The sequence below is a fragment of the Sinohyriopsis cumingii genome, chromosome 18 (assembly GCF_028554795.1).
Source record: "Sinohyriopsis cumingii isolate HCF-2022 chromosome 18, ASM2855479v2, whole genome shotgun sequence".
In the NCBI taxonomy this organism is placed as follows: Eukaryota; Metazoa; Mollusca; class Bivalvia; order Unionida; family Unionidae; genus Sinohyriopsis; species Sinohyriopsis cumingii.
This window is the reverse complement of record NC_142978.1, coordinates 24,997,257-25,013,668: the sequence shown is the minus strand read 5'-3', so window position 1 is coordinate 25,013,668 and position 16,412 is coordinate 24,997,257. Positions and strand designations below refer to the sequence as shown.

Sequence of the window (16,412 nt, the reverse complement as noted above, 5' to 3'; positions counted from 1 at the left end):
TTTTCGCCTGTTCCCTTTCCATAGATCCATCAGGTCGGGACCTTATTAAAATAGGGTCCCGACCCTGTTCCATTTCCCCTAGTCCCTAGACAGTCCCACGATTTATTCCCCATGTTCAATTCCCCTTGTCCCTAGAATGGATATTTTTTTCCCATGTTAAATTCCCCTTGTCCTTAGAATGGATATTTTTTTTCTCCCATGTTAAATTACATAGTCTTAGAGTGGATACGTTTTTTCTCCCATGTTAAATTTACATAGTCCCTAGAGTGGATATTGCTTCCTATGTTAAATTTACATTGTCCCCAGAGTGGATATACCCTTTTTAACATGGAAGTCCCCTAGTCCCTAGACCGTCCCTATTCACTACTCACAATGTTTTATTCGTCAAATCGTAATGTCTATTCTACATAAGGACGATTTGCATCAGTCAATATTTATTGTTATCAGAAAAGAAATGCCAGAATTTGGCATTAGTTTCAATGACAAAATGTAACAGTTAATTTGAACTTAAGTTTATATTCAAGCGATTATTTATGAAAAACATAAACTTGATCAATCGTATTTCCTAACTCTAGTCACAACTTTAAGACTTGTTTTATAGAAATTGGAGCTGGTCATCTGAAATTCACATTTCAAATAATCAGTAGTTTGCGCAATTAAACAACATACAGTGATTTAATTTGCCATCACTTAATGCAGTTCACAACAGGCATGCTTCTGTGTACTTACATTGTTTCTTGTGTATGTGAATTAACATTTGTCTGTATATGACTCACTATTGGCAAATGACTGAACAATTCATTATTTCAATATAACCGTCAAATGATTTGAAAATGCAGAACAACAGAGTAAATAACCAACGGTTTAACAACGTGCCAAATATTTCATCCTAATGCACAGCTACTTCCTACTGTATCTCCGAAAATTATTTCAAAGAGCTTTAAAAGTTAGTAAATTTTATGTCATTTCACATCACATCTGCTACATGTTAAATAAATTACAGAAAACCCTAAAGCATGTCCAGCAGTAGCTATCATGGGGAAGCAAATCATTTTTCTAGTGAAACGTCTTTTATGTGAGTCTTTTTCTCTTCAACAGCCTCATCAAAGCTGTACTCGCTGCTCCGAATATCGTTCCGCCCGCTAACTGAGTCCCAACACTCACTACGCCAGTCGCCGCAGCCGATTGGGCCATTGCAAATGCTGATCCGGCTGCAACATTACCGATAGTGGCCTGCAAGATATAACTAATTTTGATAATACAATTCATCGTTGTCCTACCATCTACATGCAACGTTTATTTGTTCCAAATTTAAATTAAAATCGAAAACTATCCTCATTTCCTGAAATAAGTTTTGGAGCGCATTGTACCAAATGTTCAACATAGATTATTCTGCATTTTAAAATATAATTGTTGTCAATGACATATGCGACATTCTGAATGTTAAAGACTTTCCATAATGGTCCAAGTGAGATCTGTCAGCCATTGTCATCCTACTAAAATGCTCCACAGTCGAACTAAAATAAAATGTACTCCGAATTCTGCTTAGGTACTGAGTGTGCTAGATCCTGAATACCAGTTACATTGTACTTTTCTCAGCAGGTCTCACACGAGAAAACAAGAGAAATAAATATTAATGACTTTTCTGTGGAATTTAATTCGATGCAAGAGAAGCGGATGGATTTAAATAGTGCATTGATACCTGTACAGCAGCGGCAATGCTACCTGCCGCCACTCCCCCCGCTGTAAAACCAACAGCTCCAAGAGCAGCGACGGCAATAAGTGGGGTCGCTACAAATCCAACAGTACCAACACCAAGGCCTACTGCAACGTATTTCCATGCTGAAAGTATACGGTATGAAGTTAAAGTACTATGCTAAAGATTTGAACCTGTTAAAGAGTTGAACCATTAGCCATATATATACCAATGGTTGCTAGCAGTAGCATCGGGCAAACTTACTGGCGCAATCTTCATTGATTTTAAAAAAGCATTCGATTTTGGTTTTAGATTTGGTGCTCATTTAAAAAAAAACATTCAGCCACAAGTTTTCTCCAAACTCAGTTGCCTGGTTCACGTCGTATCTCAATAACAGACACCAGTTTGTTTGCAAGGGCAAATATATATATCCGAACCATGTCATATCTTAAGTGGTGCTCCTCAAGGATCTTTATTAGGGCCTCTTCTTTCTCTACTATTTATCAATAACATAGCCTTGTATCCAGCGCACTCTAACACAAATCTTTTCGTTGTCAATTCGACATGGCATTTATCTGGTTAACCTCTCATCTACATTAAATATAAACTTCAAATCGACCTCAACAATAAATCGTTTGGTGTCATCAAAACAAATTGAATATTAACACCTCTAAAACGAAATTCATGAAAATTGGAAAAAGGCAGCGTCTATCTACTAGCATAGATTTACTTCTAACTTCAAATGACTTAGACGTATCTACTGTCCAAAATCAAAAAACTTCTTGGTATCTACATTGATCAACACCTCAGCTGGAATGCACATATCAATCACCTATGTGCAATGGTAGTCAAATGAATAACTGTTAAAATTGCTTTCGAAATTTCTACCTCCCCAATCACTTGAACTTTATTTGTCAGGTTATTTATTACCACTGATAGACTACGGCTGTACCATATGGGGAAACACATCAAATTATAATTTGTCCAGAATTGATAAACTCCAGAAAAGGGCAGCCCAAATAATACTGAAACTTCCTGTTATGTCTCCCTCTCATGTTTTGCTCTCACGTCTGCAGTGGCTACCTATACAAAAAAGTATTCTTTATTTTTAAGGCACCATGAAATACAAGTCTTTAAACGGTCTTTCTCCAAATTGTATCATTAGCATACTTGAACTAAGATCATCAAAGACTGGCGTAAACTCCGATCGACGACTAACAATGATCTCCAGATTCCGTGGTCGAAAACCAGGCATTACAAAAGCTCATTTACTGTATCAGCACCTACTATATTGAATTCCTTACCACTGAGGATAAGTAATTCAAACTTCCTTGCTTCTTTTAAGATATCATTAAAGAAATTCTTTCTTGACCAGTTGGAATGACATATTAAAAGTTTTGAATAAAAAACTTCATCATCATATCTATAAATATATATAGTACGACTTATGCTGAAATGCATGTAACTGTGTATTGAATATTATTCATATGTGTATGTTTCCTAGTCTAGTTACATATATTCATTCATTTTAAATATATATGAATGAGTGTGAAACGATACATGGTTATGTGCATGGTTTTGTATATGTATTTTGTGTATTTTTTGTCAAAAATTTTAACATAGCCGATTACAAAAATTGAGGACCACATGGGAGATGGGTCAGCCATGACCTTTTATGTCATCCTCGTTAAAGATAGTTTATTATTATTATTGTTGTTGTTATTATTATTATTACTATTATTATTATTATTATTATTATTATTATTATTATTAATAGTAGTAGTAGTATTAGATAATTAAACTCGCCAAATTATTTCTAATTTTTGCGCGCTAATAAGACATTATGTTTAGAAAATTGCTCTAATATTGCGAGGAAAATGTCCAGATTGAAAGAAGAACAATTTTCAGCATTTCATTTCATCCCTGCTCAGACGCTTCAAATTTAAATTCTCGAAAGTGATAAAATAATTTCTTGACGTGATTTGAAGCAATATTCGATAGCCAATGACATTTATAAATATATTCTTTTAACAGTCAATCATCTATAGAGCCATCCAATAATAAAATAATGCATAAGGATTTCATGGGTATCGATGGGTAACGATGGTGATATGCAAACGTGTTGACATAACAATAATACGAAGCAGCAAGCAGTGTATGTAAAGCCTACCAACTATATGATAAATATATTCATGAATAAACTGCTGTCATCTAAACTGTGCAGCTGTTATTGAATGATGAACTCATCACATAAGGAATGCAACATCAGAATAATCTAACACTTAATGCACACTTCAAGCGAAACTGCAAAGACCTTTTCTCGGTCACCATATACTAGCGTCTTTCTTGTGTTGCTGGCAGTTATACTAAATATCGAAAACAATTTAACGTTTGCAACTGAAACTGTAAAGAAAGGACAAGTGCTGAATTCTAACATCGAGCATCAGAGAAAGAGTTTTCAAAAACGAGTAAATTACCACTGAAAATTCGGCATCATGATTACTGCCTAATTTCAGAAGCCCTAAAGGAATTGGGAAGACATTAACTCAAAGAAACAACGTTCGTCTGTAACTGGACTGAAGGGCACACCCTTCAGTTAAATTTCGATGAAATTTTGTCAGCAAATTACAGTGTTACTACTCTAAGTCTTAAAATATGTAACAGCCGGAAGTGAAACCAACAATTTAAGTAAATTCAACAAGTGATCTATTTCTCCACAAAATCGAACTAAAAATTCAAACGACACTTTCATTATTGTGAATTAAATTCCAAATATTCCTAAATGTCATATCACAAGTCCAAAATAATCGAATGTGCGGAATGAGTTCAAATAGTCTTGAATAGTTTGATGGAACACAAAGATGCAGTCCAGAAAATCTTTAAATGCGTTACCAGTAATCCCAAAGAAATTATATATATATATATATATATATATATATATATATATATATATATATATATATATATATATATATATATATATATATATATATATATATTAGTAATTCCATTGAAAATATTTAATAAATAATTTGTTTTGAATTATGTACGATTTCCACAATACAAATACAAACTCAGATCATGGGTTTCCACAGTCTAATATCGAATATGATTTGATTATTTGTTGATCAATCCATATTTACCGTATATCATATGCCGGCCAATAAGACAATAATTTCGACCAGAAAATCTTAGCTTCATCTTATACTCCAAATCTACTTTTATATCGATTTTGTCATTTGAATAGCTTTATCGTATGTCACATTTTTTAGTATGGAACAAATTCTCAAAAAGTACGAAAAATAATGTGCAAAGTAATATTTTATTTCATTTTGAGGAAAAGATCGTTTATGAAAAAATATAGTAGAAGGATTTTAAACAATTACATGCGTGTCAGTATTAAAATGTAACGTACATCTGATCTAAATGAGCTAAAGCAATATGCATTAGTAATAGATAATGCTGGTAATAAACGTTGTTTAAATTTGATATGTGTGCGTTAGACGTGACAAGTTAGAATATGAATAACCATCACAAAGACAGATATTCCAGCATAATTTTATTATTGCACATCATGATCAAATACAAATTATGCCCCATTATGAGAGAGAGAGAGAGAGAGAGAGAGAGAGAGAGAGAGAGAGAGATTGTATGATAATCTGTATTTTTCACTTACTTGATGTCTGTTATTTTACTTCTGTACAAATGTGCAGTACCATATTCTATTATCAACTAATACCACTAAGTAAGCAATTCCTTTTAGTTTTAGTGATCACTTCTATGTTCCTACAATTACGAGGCGTTGTAGTGGTATTTACACGTTAATTAAAGATGCTACAGCCTTAGTCAGGTTTTCTTAAGCTAACACCTGTTTGAGGTCAAGATTCGGCAGACCAGATCAGATTAGTGAGGCTACCATTAGGGAAATGAGGCTACCCATGGGTATTATGAATGGTGGTTATTCGTGTAAATTACTCAACCAGTTATATCTTGCCGATAGGACGGACAGCAATTACAGTAACACAGAGCATGAGCAAAGATCAAAACAATTGCCGCCAAAGTAAAGGAAGAGTACATGTACTTTAAAATATTTATTTGTTGGAAACGGAATTGTTCTGCTTGCAAAGACAATTAGAGCGTGCAAAATGGTCATTCTTGAGATTTAACCGAAATGGAGGTTTTAGAACAATCCAACAAGTGGATTTCGTTTATTCACTTAAAGACCCGCTAGATGATATATCTTTAAATAATTCTGCTAAAAGGCAGTCTGTATGTATCTGTCCCGTGTATCAATAGTCAGCAATTAGGTCAAATTAACTTGGTGCTGCATACTTGTAACACATTTATGCAGATCAGTCCAAGATCTAGTCTATTGGTGAATATCGGCTATTCGGAAGCCAAATTAACCGGTATGCTACATATTTATATACCTTGTTCGTCTATGTTTGTAATATTGATCCCTTTTATAGATTTCGCCTGTAATTAAATCATGTAATTATCTCGAGTTTTCATGTGGCTTTTCTGTTACGTGCATGCTGTGATTGCGTAAGCTGCTTTTCTCAGAACGAAGAAGTTGATTAACTCGAACAGTTGGGATACTCAGTTCAGGTACTAATATATGCACTATATAAATATATATATCGGTGGACAAGTGATCTATGGCGTTCTTTCGCCTTTACCTATCCCTACTATCCCGTACATGTAAACAAGCAGTTTAATCAATTACATAAACAACTGTGAGAATTCATTATATCAGAAATATACTCTGCTTTTAGAAATAAAACTTTCACCGAATTACAAAGAAAACACAAATAGGTTTAAATAAAATAACAGAACTATTACTGATAGAGATTTAGTTCATTATAGGATCGAGTGAACAGTCGAAGTCAACGTCTAGTACGATTGCATAACCTGCTTGTCCCAGTTTGCTCTGCTTCCACTGTAGCTGTTCAGACCCTTGGATCTCAGGATGATACTTTCCACCATCCGTCTCATGATACTCTCAGAATACGTTTCAGAAATTAATACGTCACAGGATTACGTCCCGGGATTGTACGTCCCACTGCACTTCTCCCTATACTTCTGAGTATACTTCTCAGGATAACGTCACATTATGCGTGTCAGGATAAAGTCACAGTATACGTCTCAGGAGCTATTTTCTACCATTGCTTTCAACGTTCCTCCCTCTAATAGCCAAACTGGTTCGTCGGTTTCTTTCGACAACAGTCCCTTTTGGACAACAGTTCTTTTACGAGGAAATTTCTTGCAAATCCCCGGAGCCTACTCTTGGGTTTCCTCTTCCAGGAAAAGCTTAGACTGATTAAAATTTTCAATGTGGCGATATTAAAACCTAGGAAATTTAGTGCGGGAAACACGCCCCTTATTTAACGTAACCAACCAGAATCAAATATCTCTGTCGCCTTTTCAAGAGGCACCAAAGTCGGCGTCAGCTTTACTTGGTAGTTTGAGTAAAGAGTTTCTGCAATTTTCAATTGTGACAACTTTACCATGAAAATAAAGTTTACCTACCATGTCCCTAATAGTCCGTCTGGCTGCTGTATAAACAAATGCTTAATTCAGAATAAAATTCTCCCTCTAAAGAACATAGCCGAGCACGGTAGTATGGCGATTTGATACTCGCCTGTCTCCATAAATCTAATTAATTGTTCTCTGGTATCAACTAATGTATTCTTCTTAGATCGCCAGAAATTTGCCCCTTCACACTAACAAACTAATATATATATATATATATATATATATATATATATATATATATATATATATATATATATATATATAGATATATATATAGATATATATATATATATATATATATATATATATATATATATATATATATATATATATATATATATATATATATATATATATATATATATATATATATATATATATTCACACTATCATAGCGTCAACATTTCGCATCCAGTTGTCATTACATATGCTTAGTTTATAAATAATTCATTGTTTGGCTGTGGAATCTATGCCCTAATACAGAATTGATTGTTATGCTGTTGAGGAGGAAAAGCTATATCTGTCGTGATAATTTATCAGTTGCAGTAAAGCAAACCTTTGCTATTGGATGCCTTTCTCTTCTCACCATCCTGACTGGGCATATCCGCCAATGGCATTGACTGTATTGACCTCTTCACCTCATCATCAACTGCAAATGTTACGATGTAATTCACCATCACCCGCCGGTTTCCATAAACAACATATTGATTGAAGTCGCTCGGAGAACCCTTAAAACCAGGACAAAAGGTATAATATAATTTTGCAATATATTTTCATTTCTCTTACTTGAGTTATAGTTTTGCTGTTATACTTAACAAAAAGAGTATTATTCGAAACTAAAATTTGTTCCCACAACAAAAGCCTCATGAATTCCTTTGGGCATTCTTTTTGTGATTAATCTGTGGTCTTAACAGTGGGATGTTTTAAATACAAACCAAGTTTTATAAATCTATCCTAAATAACAATATAAACGAGATAATCAAAGTGCATGGCAAATACTATATATATTTCAATTCCATCCCGAAATGTAAAACTAAACTCAAAGATCTCGAAGCACAATGTTGATTTGGCAATATAGGAAAATATATCACATGTGGAATGGGATTCTGTTTTCAAAAAAGAAAGTTATTTTCCTAGCTTAATACCACTTAAGTACATTAATTTCCTGACTGCCTCTTCTAATTTATACTAAACACAACAACACAAACTTGCACTTAAAGTAGCAGTCTACTACAATTATTTGCACCTAGATATCGTACATATTAAAGAAACATTAAAATTAATTCTTTCTAAATATGTCAAAATATGTCAAAATAAACAATATGGGTTCATCGAACTATTTTGCTTCACTATGACCTACATTATCATATAACCTGGCTGTTGGGGTTTTATTTAATATCTAATGGGGCGTTTCCAAACATGAAACATACTGCGTTATCGTTATCTATGTTTTACATTCGAATTTTGAAAGACCTTTTGGATATATTTTGAATGATATCGGCTTTTTGAAAAACAGAAGAAAAGTCATAAATCGCGGTTCGATAAGGGCCACAGGACCATCTGATATGAAATGTCGATATTTTGTGACACCGAAAGGAAATGTGTCTTGCTGACCCTGAATAACAAAGCAGTATATATTAGGAAATACGTTTGTACGTCTGTACCATTCATAAAAAGCAAGCTAAGAACTCAAACGGATTTGACCGAGTCACGTCCGTTTCTGTGACAAATTTCATTTCATAAACTGGGATAACAATTTCGTACATAAAACATTGTACAACAAGTCTGCTCAGTCCTTATTATGACTCCTACCCACTCTTTCTGGATGCCTGAATCAGTCAGATCATGGAGTGGTAGCTTTGATTGTAGTGTTGGGTAGCCTTACTCTCATCGAAAAGCCACATAAACAAGTTTATCAAATTGTGGGACTAAAGCACTCAGAAACAAGGTCCACGCTGTTTCTGATGTTTGAGTATATGACAAAACATTTGCCACTTCCTTAGTACATCTTCACAATGTAGGTGCGTCTTTCTCGTGATATTGTTCTAGACAGAAGACTTTAAAAAAAAATTTTTCGCAAGACTCCCCTTGCAAGAACTAAGTATAAAGGAATAGCCTGTGTGGGTATAGATGAAAAACAGCAGCAGAGAGGGCGAACAGACGATAATTGACTCACCCTCGAATTGCAAAAATAAGCCTTCCTGAAAATCGAAAAATAAAATCGCAAATAAACGGGATCGCGGTGACTGGGTGCCGAGTATGAGACTTCGCCCTCTCTGCTGCTATTAAATAAAATTTTTATCAAGACCAATTCGATGTCGTGACCGTGGATCATACAAGTTTATTGTTATGAAACCATGCGGGGTTGTCTGTGCGCTACTAAATACATTTTTTAAACGATTATAATCCATATCTCCGATGCACCAAATCTGATAAATATTTCGCAACGTATGTGCATCAACACCATTAAAAAACAGAAAGAATATTACAGTTATCCCTTATCACTTTAGGTATTTGTGTGTACGTTTGAATAACATAAATCACGTCTGTGTTTTTATGTCTTCCCCGCGAGAATATCCGAGCTGGATTTGACTGCTTATCCAGCATCACATCATCGTATGCAACTAAATTAATAATAAATCCTTCAATATCATCTACAGATGGTGCTTCACCATTTTCATCCAACAAATTTGCGTTTTCATTAAAGTCTTTAAGTACATCGTAGCATCGCTGGTCATCAACTGACGGAGCTATCAACTACAACTTATCCCATTTCATCCACTTCATTATCAAATTAAGCTGCAGTTGCGTTCTACCAGACCCAGATGGACCTATTATTATCATTCTGACGGAATTTGGTAAAGCAGCATGATGTTTGACCGGCACTTGCTTTCGTGTAAAAACGATTCATAAATTTGAATTTATAACGGATTTACATGCAAAATGTGTGCAATAATCTTTCTGGTGTTTATTGTTTCCACCAGTGGGCTTGAGATATATCAAACTGACCTTACAGTAACATTTTATAATTTGGATCCACGTTCAGACTTATCAATCACTCAATATACCATTGATCAAAACGGGGTAAAAATTACTGTCGGAGATAAAATAATAGTTATCAGTTACAAAAACGATGAAGTTTTCTCAGTAGGATCAAATTACTCAGTATTTGTCGCTTCTCTTGGTACAAGATTGCTCTTGATCATGAAACCTGTATTTACTAATAGCATGATCGGTTACAGCAGCAATACCACACTAATCACATCGAATATCAAAATACGCGACAATGGAATACCTCCAGATATTTCTGTGACGTCTCACTGCGATGTTGTCGAGTTTTACTGCAAAAAAAAGTGTTCACGTGTAGCGCTGGGATGTTCAGCTCAAGAATGGAGAACAATTATCTGTGTTTCTCCGCGAGGAATTCAGTGAAACCTATCATGTTAATACACACAGAACAAACCCCGAACACTACAATAATTATTTTCTAGATGTAAACTTTGACATATCATCGACAACGCTAAAATACAACAAGATACAATTTATGCGGTGTCATCAATCACATGTGTTTCTGAGTATCACCTCTAGACCAGTCTGAACATTACACCGTCGGGTAATTTCTCATGGATCGGAGAATTTTCCAGCACTTCGGTCATCGTTCTCAGCGTTGTTATCGTCACGGCTATGGTCATCTTTGCCGAGGTGATTAAAAAACAACGCCGAGATTTTGCCGGCGAATTTTTTATTTTTTTTTTTTTATTTTTTTTTTTTGCGGTTTTTAACGATCACTGCGTTATTCACATTTTAAATCAAATTGAACTTAAATTCACATGATAATGAGAAATTACACTGATTATTTAAGATACGCCTGCAAAGATGATTATTTTTCAAAGAGATATTAAGAAAGGCTTTTATCGCGAAGATTGTTTAATAAAGGAGCAGGACCGATGTGTCATCATTTTGATGATAACATAATTCCAGTGGTATGTGTAAACTTAACAAGAAGATGCATCGTCGAATACAACTCAAAGATGTTAGCAGCTTGTATGATCGGTGCTAAGCTGTATCATTTTAATAAATCGTTGGTGGTAACGATTATTTTCAAACACCTGGTGGTTCATTTTGGATTGCCTTCAAGAAAGGCGATGATCGATTAGCAGACTGGGTAACTGATCCCTTCACGGGGTTATTTGAAAACATAATAAACAGCCTTCCAAAAATTAGCGAAAAACACTAACGCGTGAATTACGCCACTAATCAACTGGATTCTGTGCGGTCAAGTTTGTGAGTTTATCGAGTATTTTCACGTAATTGTTTTTTTTTTCACTCGAGATATTATTCAACAGACGGAGGATTTTCTTTTTTTTATCTCTAGAGTTGATCCGCGCTTGCTGTAGTATTTCATTAGTGTGCGATAATTTCTACCCGCCGCAATCTCCACAAATTGGATAAGGACCTTTAACGCCTTTTCCACAACCACGACATGGATTTGGTCCTGCGTTAGGATTTTTTGATAAAGCAGCATTGTGCTGGGCGCAGTGTTCGTTGTAACATTTCTTATTTCAGCGCTCCGTTGATCCGTAAAATAACCATGAACATCAATTTATGGTATATTAATATAATTATTTAGTGGCCGAATAGTCTAAAGCGCTCTCCGTTACGGATCACTGCCATCTCACCTCTGTCTACGTGGGTTTGAGTCTCGGATTCAGCCAATGTGGGTATGTGAGAAAGCTTGCCAGTAGCTTCTCGTGGGTCGGTGGTTCTTTTCGGGGTTTTCCCGGGTTCTTCCTCCACCATTAATACTGGCGGCCATGTATAGCCTATCGTATGCTGAAAAATGGCGTTAAACTCTACAACAACAACAACAACAATATAATTATTTTGCTCAGTTATAATATCTCTTTAATTAATTGAACAATGACGTATAATATATAAATAAAATTATTCTAAATACCATACAAGATAATGTAGTGTCACAGTGCGGTGAATGAGTTATTGAAGCTCGCACGAGATACAAGGACACAATAGAATCATTGTTTGATAATTCACCTGACGAAAAAATTACTTGATTTAGCTAAAACGGATTTGTCTTACTTGCAAGAATATTATTCCCGATATCTCAGTTCACTTTATAATGCTGTTTATTTTGATTACCAACGAGATGCAATCGATATTTTCACAAGAAAATGCTACACCAATGAAAAATACCTATTGCAGGGAATCATAGTACACCACACAGTAATTTTTATGTTTTTCCGTCCGATGATGATTTCAACTTAGTGTCCGGCGCGTTTATCGGTCGTTCCTTAGTAACCGAAATTATCCCCAAAGAACGAGAAAGATATGACGTATCTGACCTCGAAACAAAATACTTTTGTGAGGAAGTTCTAGTTCATCACAATGATTGTAAAATTATACCATCCGATAAGAAAATCGACACTAGTGAAATTATTGATTATATTTTGGTGTTATGTGATTGTCCAACCAAAAATGTATTTTTGTTCGAGACAAATCAGGGATATCATGTTCTGTGTAAATCAGCGCCGGTTAGTTTTGAAAAACAAAGAACTGCTAAATAAAGCCGCGAATGAGAAAAATCCAGGATGGCAGGTAGATAAACAAGCTGGACTTTACAGCATCAAACTTTAAGGTACAAATCACACAAGAGAGACAAGAACAGTCTGTGTAAAACACTTATTTCACACAAGAGCCACTTCCAGGCATCTGAATTACTTGTGTCCAACTTCGATTCAGCAAAGATACATCAAGATCAGCGAAGATGAGGAGAAACAAACGACAAGACAAGATGATATCTCCAGCGATGATAAGACCAGAATATCTCTCGCGTTGACAGGGGAACCTGATCAACTAACTAATATTATTAACAGCAGCGGTGGAATTAATACTGTGTCAAGAAAACCGGGCCATTTTTGTAATATATGTCAAAGGCGTCACGGATACAATAGTTTTCAAGATTATGTGGAGAGCAAGTGTACTGATTGTTTTGTTGCGGTTTTTTCGGATTGGTACGCCATAGGCTACTTCAGCGCACCAAGTGCAAGAATAACACTGCAGCGTCATAATATTGATGAAGAGATCGACAAATTCCTACGCGGAGAATCAAATAATACAACAACAGTTCAAGTTGTTAATAGTTTACCAGAAACCCAGAGAGATCCTGAGTATGTGAAATATCTGATGAGCGTAAAATACCAACGACGAGATTATCCTGGACACTTTCCCACAACGACGGCGGATTAATACTATACCGCACCACCAGCTTATGAACATGGACCAGGATGTCGTGTTATCACTGACAATGACTACATCAATGGTTCCGCATGTGGTATGGGAAAATCCGAGGCAGCATGGAAGTCAATTCCAAAGAACAAATCCACTCTCTGGATCTCCTACAGAAAACCTTTCACAGAAAAAACGAAAGCCGACTATCACATAGTCTTATTTGTATATTACCGGCGACATAATCTTTAAACCTGATGAACGAAGAAAGGTTATTGTTTAATGGGAATCATTACACAGAGTAAAAGCAATTCCTGATGTGTTTTTTGTCGATAAATGGCATGGAATCCTCAGACAACAGTTTTCGTCGGTAAAATTTAGTCACCCGCGATGGACAATTCGCGGTGCTAGTGACAACATGCAAGTGACTGATAGTTCTCGACGCCGATGGGAACAATGATGATCTTGTTGTGTTGTGTTGTTCCACAGGGGTCTGTTCTTGGACCTATTCTCTTCATTCTGTACACTCAGTTGCTCTCAAGTGTCAAAGATCATCATCCAGTATCTCACCAATTGTACGCTGATGACACCCAAATATACAAATCTACCCACACAACTGAAGTTGATGCTACCATTCAAGGTGTAGAGAGGTGCATTTCTGATGTGAAATCATGGATGACATGTAACAAGCTGCAGATGAATGATGATAAAACTGAGGCCATTCTGATCACAACACAGAATTTTTCATTCACATCCTTTACCTCAAACAATAAATATCAGCAATACCAACATTAAATTTACACAATCAGTACGAAACCGAGGTGTTACTCTGGACAGTACTCTCACATTGCACCAACATGTCATGAACATATGCAAGGTTGCATATCTTGAGCTGAGACGCTTCAGCTCAATTCGCAAATATCTTTCAGTTGATGCCACTAAAACACTTGTGTGTTCATTAGTACTTTCAAGACTGGACTATTGTAACTCAATTCTGTCTGGTTCATCTCAATATCTGCTCCAGAAACTTCAAAAAGTTCAAAATATAGCTGCTCGGATCATACTTAGAGTACCACGATCAGAGCACACCTCCCCGCTGCTCTGTACCCTACACTGGCTATCATTCGATCCAGAATCAAACACAAAATTTGTTCTCTGTGCTACGTTTCACTGTCGGACTCTAGTCCAACATACCTATCCGACTTCACCTATGTGTACGCACCAGCAAGATGCTTACGCTCCTCTTCTGACAACCGTATACTCATTATTCACACTAAGAAAACAAAGTCATATGGACAGCGTTCTTTTGCATACCAGGGTCCAGCAACGTGGAATGAATTGCCCACTGAACTTAGACACAAAGACACAATGATCACATTCAAGAGGGCTCTCAAAACTCACTTATTTCGACTGCGAGAACAAACTTAAATACCTAATAATGTTTCCTACCTGAAATATTCTCAGCATGTTTTTATTTTTTAATGTTTTTCTAATTTCATGGTGTTTGTTTTTGTAATAATATTATTATAAGCTTTTTATCTTATAGGTGTTGTCTAATGTTGTAAAGCGCTTAGAGCTTCTAAAGATTAGGCGCTATACAAAGTACTCATTATTATTATTATTATTATTATTATTATTATTATCATTATTATTATTATTATCTGAAATTGTTTTGTGATATGGGAAGCTCAACAATGAAATTTACCATCAACGATTATAAAGCGGATCATGGTAAAAGATTTATCGTAGGAAACTCATAAGGATAATCTAGTGCATCTGCTAGAAAATCAGGAAATCACGTAGCTGTGTTTACATGCAATACATCTCACGGGGATTATTCCGTAGAAGGTCTTGCAAAACAAATTCAGCACCGAGGTTGTCACTTACGGTATTATCGCGCTGATACCGATCCAGCAAAGAAGAAGTCAGACTTCTCTGATATCAATAACGCGTATAAAAACACAGATGCAGTGATATTTAATCACACACTTGAAAAGTTGAGGGCAGTTAGTGCAGCCACAAAACCCATCTTAACTGACAGAGAGCATTTGTGGTCTAACTGGGTCTAGGACTGGTGATACGTTTGTGCACATTTTTTGATTCCATCTTGTCCCAATCAGAGCTATCAATAGTGACCACAAAGTGCAGAACTGCGCTGGCAGATTGTTGGGTGGATGAACCGCTCTGTGTAAAGACTTCGATCTTTTCTTAACAATGAATAGGTCAGGCTATTCAACCTACCCTGAATATATCTGATCTGGGCTGTTACAATCATAAGTGAACATCAGAAGAGTTAATCCCAAACCAGTACGCATAATCTATAGACCTAATTGTTCCCCGGGTATGAAAATGCAGGCCACCACCAGAGACTTGTCAACCTTAATGAGGACTTCCTTTCCAAAGAATTGGCTCTTCCAGAAATAAAAAGCGTTCATTATGGCATTCACTTGGATAATGCTGATGTGAATATGTTTTTCTTCTGTCTTACATTTGCCACTGCCGTGAGCCATTCTTTACTGTGTCATAGACGCAGGAATGACATACTACTTCGTTTAAGATCAGGTTTTGTTGACCTAACATGGTAAAAGGTGTACCTTTGGGCAAGCAGGCTTTGTTGTTGTTCAGTTTAGTTATAGTGGCTTGCGCACAATTGTGCATGTGCCACTTTTTTCTGACTGCACCGCAGCCTGCTAGTTGTTCCTCGGGAAGGGGATGGTGCCACCTCCCCCAGGCTTTTATGGATTCAAGGAACCCTGATATTTTGGCCTCAATCTGTGGGTCCATAAAGGTCCCTACAGTTGAATGGTTGGCTGTCATTAGTAGGAATGAGAGCTCGGGAACGGTCCTGCTTGCTTTACATCGCTGGTTTCTAGTTGCATTTGCCTGGTGTTTCTTGCGTTTTTTTTGTTTTTTTTTTTGTTTTTTTTTTTATCGATTG

At 35.9% G+C, this 16,412-nt stretch overlaps 1 protein-coding gene across 3 annotated transcripts in view; it reads right to left on the bottom strand.

Annotated features, from left to right (window-relative positions):
• Window positions 1-500: 500 nt before the first annotated feature.
• LOC149776243 (protein mono-ADP-ribosyltransferase PARP12-like) overlaps window positions 501-16,412 on the bottom strand; it is a 60,904-nt gene continuing 44,992 nt past the window's right edge. For all 3 annotated transcript variants that reach the window (XM_089942282.1, XM_089942283.1, XM_089942281.1), the window contains 3 exons: window positions 7,788-7,959; window positions 1,703-1,842; window positions 501-1,233 (listed from right to left, as the gene is read on the bottom strand). In XM_089942282.1, the coding sequence (XP_089798408.1) occupies window positions 1,072-1,233; window positions 1,703-1,842; window positions 7,788-7,959 (474 nt within the window). In that variant the 3' untranslated portion in view covers window positions 501-1,071. The remainder of the gene's footprint in view (window positions 1,234-1,702; window positions 1,843-7,787; window positions 7,960-16,412) is intronic.